Here is a 15754-nt window from a genome sequence, read left to right on the forward strand (position 1 = left end):
TGGTGCATGGTGCATTGGTCATATAAGTTGGTTTTGAATTACTAGTATAGATGGAAATGAAGAAATAAATGGAGTGGTAGATGTGTGGGATTGAATGCAGCTACTCTTAATTTATGACCATTCAATGTCTTCCTGATTTATGAAACCATATAATGTGAGCTAGTGTACATGCTACTACATTTTTGTGTTATTATTTATTTGCTCGTACCTATTTTAGTAGTGTAGAATTGCAGTGTTATATTATGGTACTGTTTCTAGGGTCATAAGTGGGCGTGGTTCCAGATGACATATTTTCAATATTATTAGACTTGTAATACGATATTTTAAGACTTCTTCAATTTGATTGACATGTCACAAACCTTTCGTAATCTTGAATTCTCAAATTACCGAATTTCGTTTTTCTATATTTTCAGCCGGGTCGAGGAGTCATCTTTGCGCAAGACGAGAAACATCCTTTCTGCGAATCGTCTCCAAAAATAAACGGCAACGTCGCGAGTGTTGCAGCATCGCTGACAAACGAGCTCCCACGAATTGGATGATGGCAATGACAGATAGACCTGCCCACAGTTCATGAACCGGCGGTTTCGGTTCGGAACCACCGGTTCCGGTTCTGGAAAATATGGAACCGGAACTGAACCGTGAGGCCATTTCACGGTTCCGGTTTTGGTTAAAATACCGACGGTTTCGGTTTTGGTTCCGAACCACCGATTTTTGGACGGTTCGTAGCGGTTTAGGTTCGGTTTCGCGGTTTCGCGGTTTTTTTCCTTTATTTTTTTTTGCCATGAAGTTTGAATTTATAAAATAAATTGAAACAAGAAAATAGATAGTTTAAATTGAATTAAGATGAGTAAGTTGAAAATGATATCAAATTTACAATTTCAATATACAAATTACAATGTCATACTCCCTCCGTCCCAAGATAAGTGACTTGTATTCCTTTTTAGGGTGTCCCACTATAAGTGACCTATTTCCATTTTTAGCAAAAAGTCATCTCTCTTACTTTATTCTCCACCTACTTTATTCTCTCTTCTCTCCTCTACTTTTCTCTCTCTCATACTTTACTATCTCCACTTTAACTTATTTAAATACCATTCCTTAAATCCCGTGCCCAAAAGAAGTAGGTCACTTATCTTGGGACGGAGGGAGTATAATTTACAAACAAATTACAATGTGATATACTTTACAAACAAATTACAATGTGATATAATTTACAAGTGTCATACTCGTCTAAACGTAAACAAAAAAAACATGAAATGGGGGAAAAAAGAAAAAATTGAAAAGGGCTTGAGCTCCAATTTGAATTTAAAATCAGCATTTAAATAATAAATAAAAAAAATTAAAAAAATAGTGTTTTGTGCCATCATTTTTGAAGAGTGCAACCATCACCCACCACCAACCAATGAACCAATCAATTTTAAAGAATGCATATTCATATTTTGAAGACTACATAGTCATACGTAAAAAATGTGAGATTGCATTAACTAAATTAATTGAATTTAATTGATCTTGATTAACTAAAACTAAATCATGTATAATCAACAATGCCAATGAACCAATCAATTTTGAAGAATGCATATTCATATTTTGAATACTACATAATCATACTTAAAAAACGGTGAGATTGCATATATAATGCTTTTATATACGAAAATAGTGCAACATTAATGCTACTTTTAATAATTACAAATTTTGTTCTCATTTTGGTTTCTGCGACATTTTGTGAATTATTGCAACAAAGCACCCCTTTTCAATTTTTAGCAAAATAGATGTGGAATAACTATCAAAATGTATTAAATGTGATTAGTTATTTTGAATCATTTCAGTCATTTTGAATCTATTCCAATGAATAGTTATTCCTTGTAATTAAATTATAATTGTGAGAGAGAAAAACAACATGATATACAGAAACAACTATAAATATTCACACAAGTCTAATGTTCACATTTAAAAGTTCAAATATAAATCATGTTCCCTTCTTAATTTTGGTAGAAATCAAATCAATATTAATTCATAAATATTTGAGAATTTTGTGCGAATTTGAGAATAATTTCATGTTGGAACCGTGAAACCGCCGGTTAACAGGCGGTTCAAAACCGTCTGGAACCGGCAGTTCGATCGCGGTTTCGGTTCGAAAAATTTGAAACCTGAACCGAACCATGGTTCTAAAATTCACGGTTTCGGTTCGGAATATTTCTCGCGGTTTCGATTCGGAACCGTAACCGGCGGTTACGGTTTCGGTTTTAACCGCCGGTTCGATAAACCTTGGGCAGCTCTAATGACAGAGCTTTGATCGATAGAGATTGCTTAGGTTGAACAATGCATGAATGACTATTGATAGTTAAAATCATACTACTATATTCCTTTCATACTTTCTTCGTCCATTAAAAATAGTTTCATTTTTGTCATTTTACTGGGGTGTCCACAAAAATAGTACTACTCCTTATTTTAAAAGTGGAAACTCTCTCTTACTTTTTTTCTTATCTTTCGTACTTACCGACTTTTATTCTCCACCTCTCTTACTTTACCAATTTATTATAAAACTTCGTATCATCAGACTATTTTCGTTATCGAAGGGAGCAGTATCCAACCATCACCATCTCATTTTAACGTTTAAACTTGAAAGAGTGGGGATGGAATCGGAAGCATTTAAGTATTCAACTGCCCAGACAATAATACTTAGATAATTAATAGAGTAATTACTAGGTCACATCATATTAACCTAATACATATATATTTGTACTGAATAACAAACTCATAAACTGAAACTTGTTAAGATTATTAATTTAATCATGTAATAGGACATTTTAAATTATTTATGGCAAAACTTATGTATAGGTACTTACAATTTGTTAGTAATTTTCTTATACAGGACAAACTAAATTAAACAATATAATTTATAAACTTCAAACAAATTAATTTACATTGCAATATTAAATTATCATCAAATCATAAACTACTACCAAAATGTATACGGTTTGATGCCCACTAGCTTGAATTAATTTCGACAATTCCAATGTATGTTTTCATGATTTACGAAACTATTGAGCTGATGTACATCAGTACATCCTATTACATTTTTGTGCTATGATTAATTTGCTCGTATAGTCGTATTTCAGGCTATCTAACTATTCAATGAGTGCCTAATTTTAGGGTCAACTTTTTTTTATTAAACCCATAATTGGGAGTACCATTTCTAGTCATTTTTGTCTCTTTGGTTCCAAAAAAATGACACGTTTCCATTGTTATGAGCTGGCTTTAACAATGCATATCATCTCTTCACTGGCATTTATAGATCTCTCACCTAACTGATTCATCAGAATTATGCAACAACTTAAATCTTAACACACCATAGCTGTTACTGTACTATGCTTCTACGTCGTATAAGAAATTGAAATGCACCGGCACATAATGTATCGTGCGGGTTTTAATGCAAAATTGATAAAATAAAAAAGATCGATAGAGAATAAAGTAATTGAAATATTATTAGTAAAAATGATACTCACCTAATTAGAGATTGAAACCTAAGATAAATCAAGATTAATTTTGATGATCGGATCATGAAGAAAAACTGTGAGAACGACATAGGAGGTAAGAATTTTCCACATAATTTCAAAAGGAGACTTTCAAATTGAAGTTCATGTGTATGTTAGCAAATGATATCGTTTTTTCATAAAAGAAGATGATTTGCATGTAATTTACTTTTAAGATTTTCTAGTTTTTCCCCAAACTTCGATAAAATGATGTCTTCATTTTACTTTGAATCAATCTCATATAGAGCATGTAAAATGAAAGGCATCATTTTAAAAGATCAACCAATAGGAAAACAGCAATGTAAAAGTTGGTTTCAAAACAAATTCAGGGGCAAACAGCAAAAACAATATTCATAACTTCCAAGACAATTTTCTCAATACAAGAACAAATAGTCTTCGAAAAGAAGAGAATAACACACATGACAAAGAGAATTAATCCATCTGCAGCCTGACTTGAGCCGGTTGGACTATTATCTTCACTACGATAGAGAGCAGAGAGTCGTTGTGGCTACGACATGATGCATTCGATAGCTTGCTTGCAAATCCCAGTCATTGTAGCCTCAGGCCCATAAACCTAAACCAGTATTAACCATAGAGCCCAGATAGATGTTATTCGAGACTCTATTTCAATCACATTTAGTATTCAATTTGCTAGCTTACTCAGATCAAAATAAACTAGCAATAGGAAATGCAAATGACTTAAATGAAGAGAGAATAATTAAATTTCAAAGTTTTCTATGAACTAGTAACTCAGACGTTTGAAGGTAGAGAATAACCGCAGTAAGAAAAGAAGGCATGACAAGTCAAATAGAATGAATATGGGATAGGAGAAATGTGATTTCATACCTCAATGGGAACTCCGAGTTCTTCTCCCAAAGTCCTCATTCTAGCCAAACCAGTTTGGTAGTTGGGGCCACCTCTACGAACATAAAGGTGCATTCTAGCCGCTTTGAGTTTTGATTCCTGCTCAATTGATGGGTAAATTTATGTCATCCTCAAGAGTAAAAATCAGAATGTCATCCTAAACAAAAAAACAGTTTGAGTACCTTCTCTTTCAGAGCTCTGATAATTCCATTGAATGTAGCAGCAACATCAGTGAAGTTGGCAATGCCACCTCCAATTAGAAGAGCTCTCTTGCGGCCATCTGGGTCAGCTGTGGCACACTGCAAGCAGCAATGACAGAGAATTATGTTAGAAAAGTATATAGGGAGAAATGTTGAGACGTGGAGTACTTGAACGCAAATCATAGTTCTCACATCAATAACAACTCTGGCATATTGCAAAACTTCTTCTTCATTTGGAGCTCCACTATACTCAGCATAGTTACCAAGCTCAGATGCATAGCCCAGATCTCCAACCTTTTTTGGGGAAATTTCAAGTAGAAATCAATAAGTATTCTCAAACAATATGGAACATAAGAGAACGTAATGCAAAATTTGGTTTTTGCTTGGTTGGTTACTTGGATGGGCATCAGTGAAGATAAATCTGGAATACTTACTGTATCGGCATATATTACACTTGCACCACCTCCAGCAACCATTGTCCAAATACGTCCTTTTGGATTCAAGACAGTAAATTTCAAAGATGCACTGGTCTATAACAGGATAAAGAATACAGGTGAGAAGATTAGCAATGAAATGTGCCAAGTACATGTACATATAGGTTCACAAGTCACAATACAGAACCGAAGCTTCAGAAACAAGGATCACTTTTGTTATTCTAACAGCTATGAAGTTGATTTAAGATCATATATTTAACTTGAAGTACAACAAGACCATAATATATCTTTGAAGTTATATTCCAATTATCCAGAGGGAAGCATGTTAATAAACAGGCAAAGCTATGACCATTAGCCAAGGCCACAACATAGATGAACCCTGGGGATGGCAGGGCAGAAAAATCCTACTCTCTTTCAACTATCTAAGTGTGAATGATCATGCTCATTGTTTATTTAATAAAGAACCACAAAACAATCATTACTGAACCAATGGTCTAAAAATGAGGTTCTTTCTTTCTCATTTCTAGTTTTAGCACATGGAATGACCTTTGGAGCACAATAGGTGGGGGCATTTACCTTCTCATCTAGTGAGTGAATGAAACTCTCTGTTGGACTGAGAACTCTTCCAAAAGGTAGAGGAAACTCGATGTTACCCCACCTGAAACAAATCATAATTTATAAAGAGATGAGCTTTATATTCTAGCAACAAAGTAATTTGAATCATGCTATGAGAACCATGCATCAACATACTTTTTGAAGTTTTTGAAAGCAGCTGTGTCATCCAACTCGCCTCTCATATCTAAAGGAAAAGGCTCCCCATTCACTAGTGTAAATGGGTTCATCTCAAGAAAACTAAAATCCAGATCTGTGGATAATAAATAGGATCGATGTCAACTTACCCGGTTAAAAAATCAAAAGATAAAAATCATATGCTTCAATTGCATCAATACAAAGATAACAGAGCAGAAGACAAGGGATGAGGTATGGTATCGGCTGAGGGACAGGGATGAAGAGAAATTGAATGACGTGTTTCTCTATCCTTGATGAATAGTTCCAACTACTTGATCTTTTCATAATTCAAAGTCGTAGTAGTACGAAAACAACTGATGAAGTTGAAGTGTGCTATTAAACTAACAATCAGTTCCATTATGAGTGTAATACCTTGAAATACAGAGAAGACGCCAGTTATAAAATTTCCAATCTTTCCCCGGACCTGAAACAAATGATGAAGAATTTAGTATCAAGAGGACATGAAAATATAGGATAGTATCACTTCATTATGAAAAGGTTGGGTTATACACCATCACTTCATCAGAAGATGAAAAAAATTAAAATATTATATAATTATAAACAAATTAATATAGGATATCTCACACCAAATAAAGAGACAAGGTGATTCAGATGTCTACCTCTAATGGCAGTGTAGCAATCAATGGAGCACATACATCCAAGGTCATTGGTTTTTCAGTTGGGAGGGATATTGTTTTGACCTGCAGAACAATAGATTAGTTGGTGTCTATTGTTGCATACACCATGATAATTTCGAAAGTAGGGAACCAAACAAAACCATGTTGCAGCTGTCTACCTTGTCCCAGTTCTCTTCAATTTCAATGCCCCCACATTCTGAGAAGCTAATGGTGGATCCTAACCTATCAGATACTATAGAAAGGTAATACTCTTGATCATGAGGTACGAAAGGTTCAACAATGAAGGTGGTTATAGGGGCTTTGCAACCACTCATCTCAACCTGGGAAAAATGAAAATCAAGTAAGCTTCCAATGTAGCATAACTAATACTAATAGAGCAATCTATTAGATTTTTCTGTCACCTCAACACCAAGGCGCTCTTTGACAAATGCAGCTACTTGAGCAAGATCCATGTTTAAGGCTACAAGACCACTCTTGCCACGTTTCCCGAACAACATGTCAGGTTTCACAACCAACTTTGTCGATGATAGCCATGGTTCTTTGTTCGTTAATTCAGAAAAGTCTGTTGACTGTGTTACCTGAGGGAAAGTACATAGTCATCAGCACAACTAGACATGTACTGAGATCAAAGCAAAAAAACACTTGTGTGACTAATGCGGAAACACAACGCTAGCATAAAAGGGAATAACAACACAGCATATTAGTAACTTCACAGAGCTTAAAATCTTATAGCAGACCATATGGCATCCGCAACAACTAAAATCCAGAATCATCTTCATTTGGAAGGAAACAGAGGAAACATGAGACAAGTTGTAGAATTCTTGTTATCCGTAATGATGTGTTCATGTGTTTTGTCAATGTTTATCCAGTAATTCATCACAGATTCATGATCTAATGTGCGAAACTCATAAATAAGTCCATCATCTCACACATCCAACAACTCTCATAAGTCATATCCCTGATCTAATGCAGAATAAAGTGACAGCACAGTGATCACAGCATACTAAAGGGACCAGTGAATCAAAAATCGCGATTCACAATTTTCTGAAACACAAATATATAGGTACGGATCAAAACCCCTAAGTAAAAGAATTCCGAATAAACAGAGCAAGGATCCGATCCATTCCTAGGTAATTCCATTTCAAACAAAACATAGGATACAATTGAGATGATAAGTAGAGTACAATTTTTGTGTATACCTGAGCAGAGCATATCTGAAGGTCAATACCACATAATCTCTTCAAATGCTCTTTCAGCAGTCTCTTGGAGTCGTACTCTCTGATCTTCTTTCTCGCCATCTCAGACCTAATTCGAGAACTAGTTTACGCAGAGTGAGAGGGGGAGAGAGATCTGGTGAAGATATAGAAATTCTCTCCGAAAGGGAGATGCCTCGGCTAGACCGAAAATAGTGAGATGTTAGGTGAGAGGAGTGGAAGCCAAGAGAGCTCAAGTTGTTGGGGAATAAATAGTTGTTGGGGAATAAATAGTTGTTGGGATCCATATAAATTTATTTTTGTCCTTTCAAAATACAGAGAATAGAATTTATAGAAATCACTTCATTTTACAATGTCTATACTATCCATAGTAATACAGTTTTTCTTCCATAAAATTTTTATATTTGTTCATATTAAAATTTAGTACTATACAAAGTCTATGTTAATAATCTAATTTGATACTATATTTTTATACAAAATATAGAATATATGTCTTCTATCAATATTATTTTTTTTGTTCCCTTGTGTCAAGTGATTTTATGATCCATCCATATGTCATGTTGTATTCTTCATAGATTAATTGTTTTTCTTTAAACAACCGACGACGATAGTATCAGTTGATATCATTAGTCATATTCCAATTATGGTGATATATATTTTTTTTTTATCGAAACTTTTGAGTTCTTGTTTGCAGAAAAAATTATACTACATCCAAAAAAAATAATCATATGACATGAGTTCTAATGTGCAATTGATAAATAAAGAGAGAACGGAAAAAGTTAATAGAGAAGTAGTGTTGATGGATTGCGAGGTCCATATTATTAGTAGTATCTATATGTTTAAAATTGGAATATTAGTCTCTAAAACCATGAAATTTACCCAAAAATTTGGTATTTTCCATAAATTTTAAAATTGGTTTAGAATATTACAAACTTTGTTTTGTTTGATATTTACCACTGCATGTCTATCATCATATTTGACTAATTTATGAGGTTTTTTTTTATTATCATATTTGACACAATCAAATCAACCTCGTTTTCTACGTGACTTTTTATCCTACTTGTTATGAACTTAAAAAGTGGTTTAAAATACCATAAAATGCATCACGGTTGCCCACTTAAAATAAGATTTTGATGAAAATATCTTATTTGGGCCAGTTTGGGAAATACAAAACAAAATACAAAGTTTGTGATATTCTAAACCAATTTTAAAGTTCATGGGAAATACCAAATTTTGGGCAAAGTTCATGATTTTAGAGACCAATATCTCGTTTAAAAATTTTCATATTTAGAAATTGGTCTAATTTTGGTGGATGGCCAAAAATGGTAAAACTGGTCCATTTTTTTTGGACGTAGGTAGTATTTTTTACTTAATTTGGCAAAAAAAAAATTCACATATTACATCATAAGCAAAGTATTTTCTAGAAGATCCTTGAAAGAGAAAAGCTGTGAGTATGTACTCGACAAATAGAGGACACGTTGTACATGCGTTTGTTACATCAAAACCAAAGTTTGTAGTGTGATAATCAATGGAGAAACCCTAGCCAATGTGGTTAGTGATATTTGTTGAGAAACAAGGTCTATCTCTCATGGAACATGTTAAACATACATCCAATAAAAGCAATCATCTGAGTGTTGATGGTACCTATTCGGGTATGAGGAAAAGGTTTAGAGATTTAGGATTTTGGTTAAGATGTCATATATGAATGAAATGTTTAGGGGAGGTTTAGGATTGGTTAAGATCCTATGGGGATACGTTTATGAGGTTTATGGTTGTACTAGTATCCATCCACGTGCAATGTACGACTAAATTAATTTTTCGAAAGATAATTTAACATCTTTTATTCAAAACAAGAGAAGGAGTATAGGATTCGTTTGACTGCAACTCTTGATGTTATTCGCTTCCTTTTGAATTAAGGTTTGGCTTTTAGAGGATATGATGAGACATCAACTTCTTCAAATAGGGGCAACTTTCTAGAGTTATTATATGTGTGTAGTTTAAGGATTGATGAAGTTGGTCAAGTTGTATCGGTAAATGCTCCTGAAAATAATCAAATGATTGCTCCATCAATTCAAAAAGAATGGATTAATGCATGTGCAGTCGAAAGAAACTTGGTGATGAATTATTTTCCATAATGGTTGATGAGTCTCGAGATTGCTCGGTGAATGAGCAAATGACTATTGTCTATATGAACAAAAATGGAGAGATAATAGAAAGATTTTACCCTTAGTTCATGTTAAAGAGACTTCATCAATATGCTCGAAAATGACAGCGATTTTCTAAGTTAGGATTATTTTTGTAAAGATTGAGAGGTTTTTTTTTTTTTTTTTTAAAAAGAAAAAAAAGAACACCTTCACGGTGGAGGGTTGAGTAGGTCCCTCATCCCATATATATCATGAAATCAAGGTTTATACATAGACCATTTCCAAAAGTGGAAAGCCCATAAACAACCATTACAAACGACCACCAAATCAAACAAAGCGGGAAAAACACAAGACAAAAGGCTGACAAATCTCAAAAACTAAAGCTGGGCATACCCAGCTGATCCAGCCTAGCCAAGGCTCTTGCCCGCACAGGATTGCGCTCCCCTCAAACCTCTCCAGCATCCGAGCCTCCTTCCCTTTTAAAGCCAGGAAATCTGCTACCTTATTGCCTTCTCTTCGGATGTGGGATATCCTCCATTGAACTCCTCTAAGCTCCATCTCAATCCTCGCCATAATATGTCTTGTATCAGCCGGGCCCAACTGTCTCTTCCCCAGCATCAGACTGATTCTTTCCACATCTGTCTCCAACCACATATTGTTGCTGTGTGACTTGGCGATTATCACGCCTTCAAGAAGAGCTTTAAGTTCCGCTTCGAACCCAGAGCCTGAAGCCTCAATAGGTTCCCCCGGGTGATCCCTCACACTCCCTCCCCCCCCCCCCCCCTGCTCTACCTGATGCCTCCTCGAAAGTACCATCAGAATTGAGTTTAACCCAAGATAAGTCGGGGGGCTTCCATACAACCTTCTCCACCCTTTTCCCCTTTTAATTTCTAATATGCTTATTCATGAAATCAACTCTCGGGTCACATTCCACCCACTGATCCTGACCAAGGCGACCTGCCAAAACCAGGTTCCTCAAGTAGTTAACAATCCTTTGACAGACATTTTCCACTTTGAAGACCTTATCAAGATGAACACATTCATTTCTTTCTGTCCAAATATACCAGACAATCACACAAGGAATCAAAACACAGATATGACGTTTGTTTCTGCTAACTGTGTGCCTTTGCCACCATCTCAAACGACGCTCCAAATTCTGCCCTCCCCTGTCAAGAGCCAGAGCTTGAGGAAACTGTTAGAGTTTGTATACTAGAAATCACGTTTCGAGTGATTGAATACTATAAAACTCTTATTTTATTTTCCAAGGAATAAAACAGATTATTTTTGTCATAATGTTGTTATGTTTTACATTTAATGGATGTTAATGCATGTTTAAATGTATAAGTTAACCTAACAAAGTCTAAGTCTTTGTTTTAGTAGACCTGTTGTGGGCGTCGTCCACTTTAAGGTAACACGGTCAGTTCTAAACAAAGAAAAAGATGAATTTCACAACCTAGATGGAATTTGACTATCCATCGAGAAAGGTTGCAATGTCAGTCCGCATATTTCTAAGCCTTACTGAAATAAGATGACATTGGTGTGGTATAGCACTGAACGGATCTAACAGCAAGACTTGCCTTGGGCTATCTACTGAAAGGCGAGGTCTTGATAATATTTGTTTCTTAATCAATGTAGGTTAGCATTGAGCATACGGTGTTGATTATGCACTACTTTGACTTATCAAATGGTGCGGGTTTTCCGTAACCCAATTATCCTGATATATTGGGTAGTGGTGATCAATATCTAGCGGTGCTAGGATTGCTATTATATTGAATCGTGCACGAGGAGAGTCTCGTTTGATAATGTCCTCAAGAGGAGCGCGAAACAAGGTTTTATTATTCGGAACCTAGCTAGTTGGAGTTTGATTACTCTATGAATAATAAATAAGTGTTTCATGCTAAGTCCACTCTTGGAATTAATAAGAAGTTAATTAATTACGTCAGTAGCAGACATTAATTAATTAATGGACATTTTAATCTTAAGCACGGGAAATGAAAGTTAAACGGAAACCCGGATTACTTGTAATTTCGGATTTGGATGGGGAGAGTTCAATATTACTTCTGTAGTGGCTGCTCGTAATATTCCAATTATAACTTATATTAAATTGTGGGTTCAATTTAATTAGTAAAAAGTAAATTGGATGAGCCCATATCCAAAACCTTCCATAGATCCCTGTCTGGGCCCAAAAAGAACTTAATATAAATAGGAGAATAAAGGAGACAGAAAACACAATTTTTATTTTGTTGAAATTTTCAAAAATTACAGCTTCTCCAGCTGTAGGGATTTTCGAATTCCTCTCCTATTCCAAAAAGGATTTCTTCTGTCTTCTTTATTTAAGTCCTAGTATTCTAGTAAGATCAGCCCACACTGATATTGGGATACAGTTCGGGAACCAGAGAGAAGATTTGTGGTTTAGTACCCAAAGCATCACGTGGAGAAGAAGCTAGCCATCTTCAATTCTTTGGAGAATTAATTAGGTATTTATCTACTCCGTAGAAAAGCATGTTTTAGGTTTCAATATTCTTAAAGCATGATTTATTCAAGTTATGAGCATGATACATGTGATAATTACGCGAATAGATTTTGTCTAAATAATCGGCTAAATAGATCTGATTATTATGTGATTGTTATTTATGCGCCCGCTTCCGCTGCCAGCACCATCAGAAACCACCTTGAGAAGTGATCCCACACAGTAGAAGCTGCTTCACCATTCACAAAAAGATGCATTCTTGTTTCCATACTTGGTTTAGAGCAACAACGACATTTTGAGGCAAGAGACACTCCCCTCCATTGAACTTTCACATCAACCGGGATCCGGTTAGCAAGAAGTCTCCAGAGAAAAACAGATATTGTGGGGCTAATGTTTCCTCCCCAGATAAATCCATACACTTCCAACTCCTCCCCTCTGTTTCTAACCAGCTCCCAGGCCGAGGAGACTGTGAAATTCCCATGCGGCGTCAAGGACCATCAACTGATATCCTCTGTCCCCAGGTTAATCAGAGTATCTAGAATTCTCTTACTCACCTCCCCTGGCACACCCCATTCATCCATCAGGTCCAGAACATCATCTTCCTTCCATCCAGAATCTGACCATAACTCCCAAACTCTTGCAAACTGAGGAGACCCAGCTTTTGCACAAAAGGTGCTGATTGGCTGATCCTCCAACCAAGTATCATCCCAAAAGCTGATCTTACCAGAACCTAACATCCACCTGATATAGCTTTGGCATTTGATCCCGGCTCCGAACATCCTTCTCCAAACTGGACTGAATCTACTCGATCTGTAAATATTTAAGGCGGCAGAGATTGACCAGTATTTTTTATACATATATTGCGCCCATAAAGACTTTTGTTCCCGGAATCTCCACCACAGTTTGAAGCTATAGGCTTCCACAGAATCTGCCATACTCCTCAATCCCAAGCCCCCTTCTGATGTGGGCCTACAAGCATCTGCCCACTTAATCCAATGAGTTTCCCTGGTTGTATTACAGGAGCCCCAAAAATATCTGGCCAGGACTTGCTCCAGCATTCGAAGAACACCCTTCGTTGGCTCAAGAACTTGAAAGATGTGAACCGGGATTGCTTCCAGAATGCTCTTCACCAAGGTAAGCCGTCCCCCAAAGGAGAGGTGTCTGTGGCACCAACTAAGAATTTTCTGGGATATCTTATCCCGTATGAACATAAACATGTTAGATTTCTTCCTGCCACGAAAAATGGGAACTCCGAGATAGGTTCAGGGGAGGCTACCTTGCTGGAATCCTCCAACCGTGGCCACATCTTCTGCCCACCCCAAATGTTTCTTATCGATGTAGAAGTAGCTCTTTGCTTCATTGATCTTTTGACCTGATACTTCCTCATAGTGAGTAAGACATCTCTTAAGCTTCCTTAAAGAGGCCCTCCTAGCTTGAGTAAAGATGATAACATCATCCGCATAGGCCAAATGAGATATCTCCATTGTGTATCTAGCCGTACAATATCTCATGCTCTTGTTTCCCTGAATAAGACGATCAAGAATTCTAGAAAGATAGTCAGCCGCCAAAATAAAGAGCGAGGGAGATAAAGGGTCAGCTTGCCGAAGCCCCCTTGTGGATTTGAAAAAGCCAGCTGGGGATCCATTTATAAGAATGGAAAACCAACATGGATTTATACATCTCTCAATCATTCCCAACCACAACTCCGAGAATCCCATCTGCTTTAACACCTTTAGCAAGAAAGGCCACTGAATGCGATCATATGCCTTAGCCATATCTAATTTAAGCGCCAGATTTGGAGAAGGATTGCTCTTCCATAACTCATGGAACAATTCCTGAGCCAACAAGACATTATCACTCAACAGACGACCTTTTATAATGCCACTTTGATTTGGAGAGGTAAGATCAGGGAGAAGGGGCGCCATCCTCATTGCCAGCAACTTTGAGATAATTTTATTAGAGACGTTGCATAAGCTTATCGGTCTGAACTCAGACCAACTGGATGGGCTTTTCTTCTTAGGAATCAAAACAATCATGGTTGCCGCCAATCCGCTAGGCATGTGAGATCCTTGGAAGAAATCAATAACTACTTCAGTAACGTACGAGCCCACAATATCCCAGCAGGTTTGAAAGAACAGGGATGAAAAACCGTCCGGCCTTGAAGCACTGTCCGCACTTATTCCAAACACAACCTTCTTTACTTCTTGTTTCGTGGGGAGGCTGTCCAACACCTCCAAATCAAAATTAGGGGGCAGAGACGCCAAAAGCTCCAACTCCGGTTCCTGCAGGTGTTCAATATTCGACGTTAGCAAATTTTTGAAGAACCTGACAGCCAAAGCACATAACTCCTCATTGTTTGTTATGATCCTTCCCTCCTCCTCAATCGCATGGATTCTAGACCTTGCCCTCTCTTGCTTGACCCATCCTTGAAAGAATTTAGTATTTCTCTCTCCCTCAACCGTCCAACGAATAGTCGCCTTCTGCTTCCAGTAGTCCTCCTCCATTCTCAAAGAAAGCACTAGCTCTGCTGTCCTGTTCATCTCCTCCTTAGAGAGGGGTGACTGATCTTGTTCAAACTTTTTAAGAGCCTCCTGGGCTGCGAGATCAGCCATCTTTATCTTTTCAAAAATATTCCCAAAAACATTCTTATTCCACCACTTCAAGCACTTTTTAACCCGACCTAGTTTCAGTTGTAGGTTCAACATACCCTTCTCCCCCGTAGACTCAGTCCAACTCTCCTCCACCTTACTCAAAAAGGAGTAGTGTCTGACCCACATGTTCTGGAATCTAAACGATGGTCGGGTAGGAGGGCGTGGCAACTTGCATTGGGTGAGCAACGGGCCATGGTCTGACATCACCCTAGGCAGATTAGTAACCCTTGTTGAAGAAAAGAGATCCTGTCAACCCTCCCCAATCAAAGCTCTATCCAATTTCTCCAAAATACTCCCTCTCGCCCAAGTGAACTTTGCTCCATCTGCATCAAGGTCCAGGAGTTGGCAGTCGCATAAAGCATTGGCGAAATCCACCATCTCTCTTGTCCTGTTTTTATTAGAACCTTGCCTCTCCTCCTCTGGAAAACATTAAAATCTCCTCCCACCAGCCACGGGAGCCCTTCCATTTTTACAGAGAGATCCCTGAGCTTATCCCACAGAGGAAATCTTCCTTCTCTCGTACATTTCCCATACACCACTGAGATATGAAAAGGAACCGGGAAGAGCTCAGAAGTTATGCGGCCATGAAGGACCTGCTCCGAAATATCCAAGCCATCAATCTCCATTCCATTCTCTGCAAAAAGCCAAATTTGTCCATTCTCATTAACTCCTTTGAACTGAAGCCCAAACATTCTGCTAAAAAAATCTGGTTTTGGTTTTATAAGTGGCTCAATAATAGCCATGATCGAAATCTTGTGAGCTTTGATCAAGAATTTGATGGTGCTCTGTGTGCCCTTATTCGCAACACCTCGAGCATTCC

General features: G+C 37.1%; 1 protein-coding gene across 1 annotated transcript; it reads right to left on the minus strand.

Annotated features, from left to right (window-relative positions):
• Positions 1–3854: 3854 nt before the first annotated feature.
• LOC125223117 (ATP-citrate synthase alpha chain protein 2) lies at positions 3855–7905 on the minus strand. Its single transcript, XM_048126106.2, has 12 exons — positions 7655–7905; positions 6857–7033; positions 6614–6775; positions 6438–6518; positions 6190–6241; positions 5779–5893; positions 5605–5686; positions 5029–5124; positions 4787–4888; positions 4577–4693; positions 4377–4493; positions 3855–4104 (listed from the first exon to the last, which is right to left on the minus strand). The coding sequence occupies exons 1-12, from the start codon at positions 7751–7753 to the stop codon at positions 4039–4041; spliced, it is 1266 nt and encodes a 421-aa protein (XP_047982063.1). The 5' UTR covers positions 7754–7905; the 3' UTR covers positions 3855–4038.
• Positions 7906–15754: the final 7849 nt, after the last annotated feature.

Source organism: Salvia hispanica, chromosome 1 (assembly GCF_029641045.1).
Source record: "Salvia hispanica isolate PSC_SH4W2 chromosome 1, Shi_PSC_v1, whole genome shotgun sequence".
NCBI classification, from domain to species: Eukaryota; Viridiplantae; Streptophyta; class Magnoliopsida; order Lamiales; family Lamiaceae; genus Salvia; species Salvia hispanica.

What these genes read in the sequence shown, in the direction of transcription:
- LOC125223117 (XM_048126106.2), bottom strand. Translation starts at nt 7,753, where the DNA reads ATGGCGAGAAAGAAGATCAGAGAGTACGACTCCAAGAGACTGCTGAAA. An exon ending in TTCACTCACTAGATGAGAAG is followed by an intron (nt 5,125 to 5,604) that starts GTAAATGCCCCC and finishes ATCCTGTTATAG; the next exon opens with ACCAGTGCATCTTTGAAATT. An exon ending in TCAGAGCTCTGAAAGAGAAG is followed by an intron (nt 4,494 to 4,576) that starts GTACTCAAACTG and finishes TCAATTGAGCAG; the next exon opens with GAATCAAAACTCAAAGCGGC.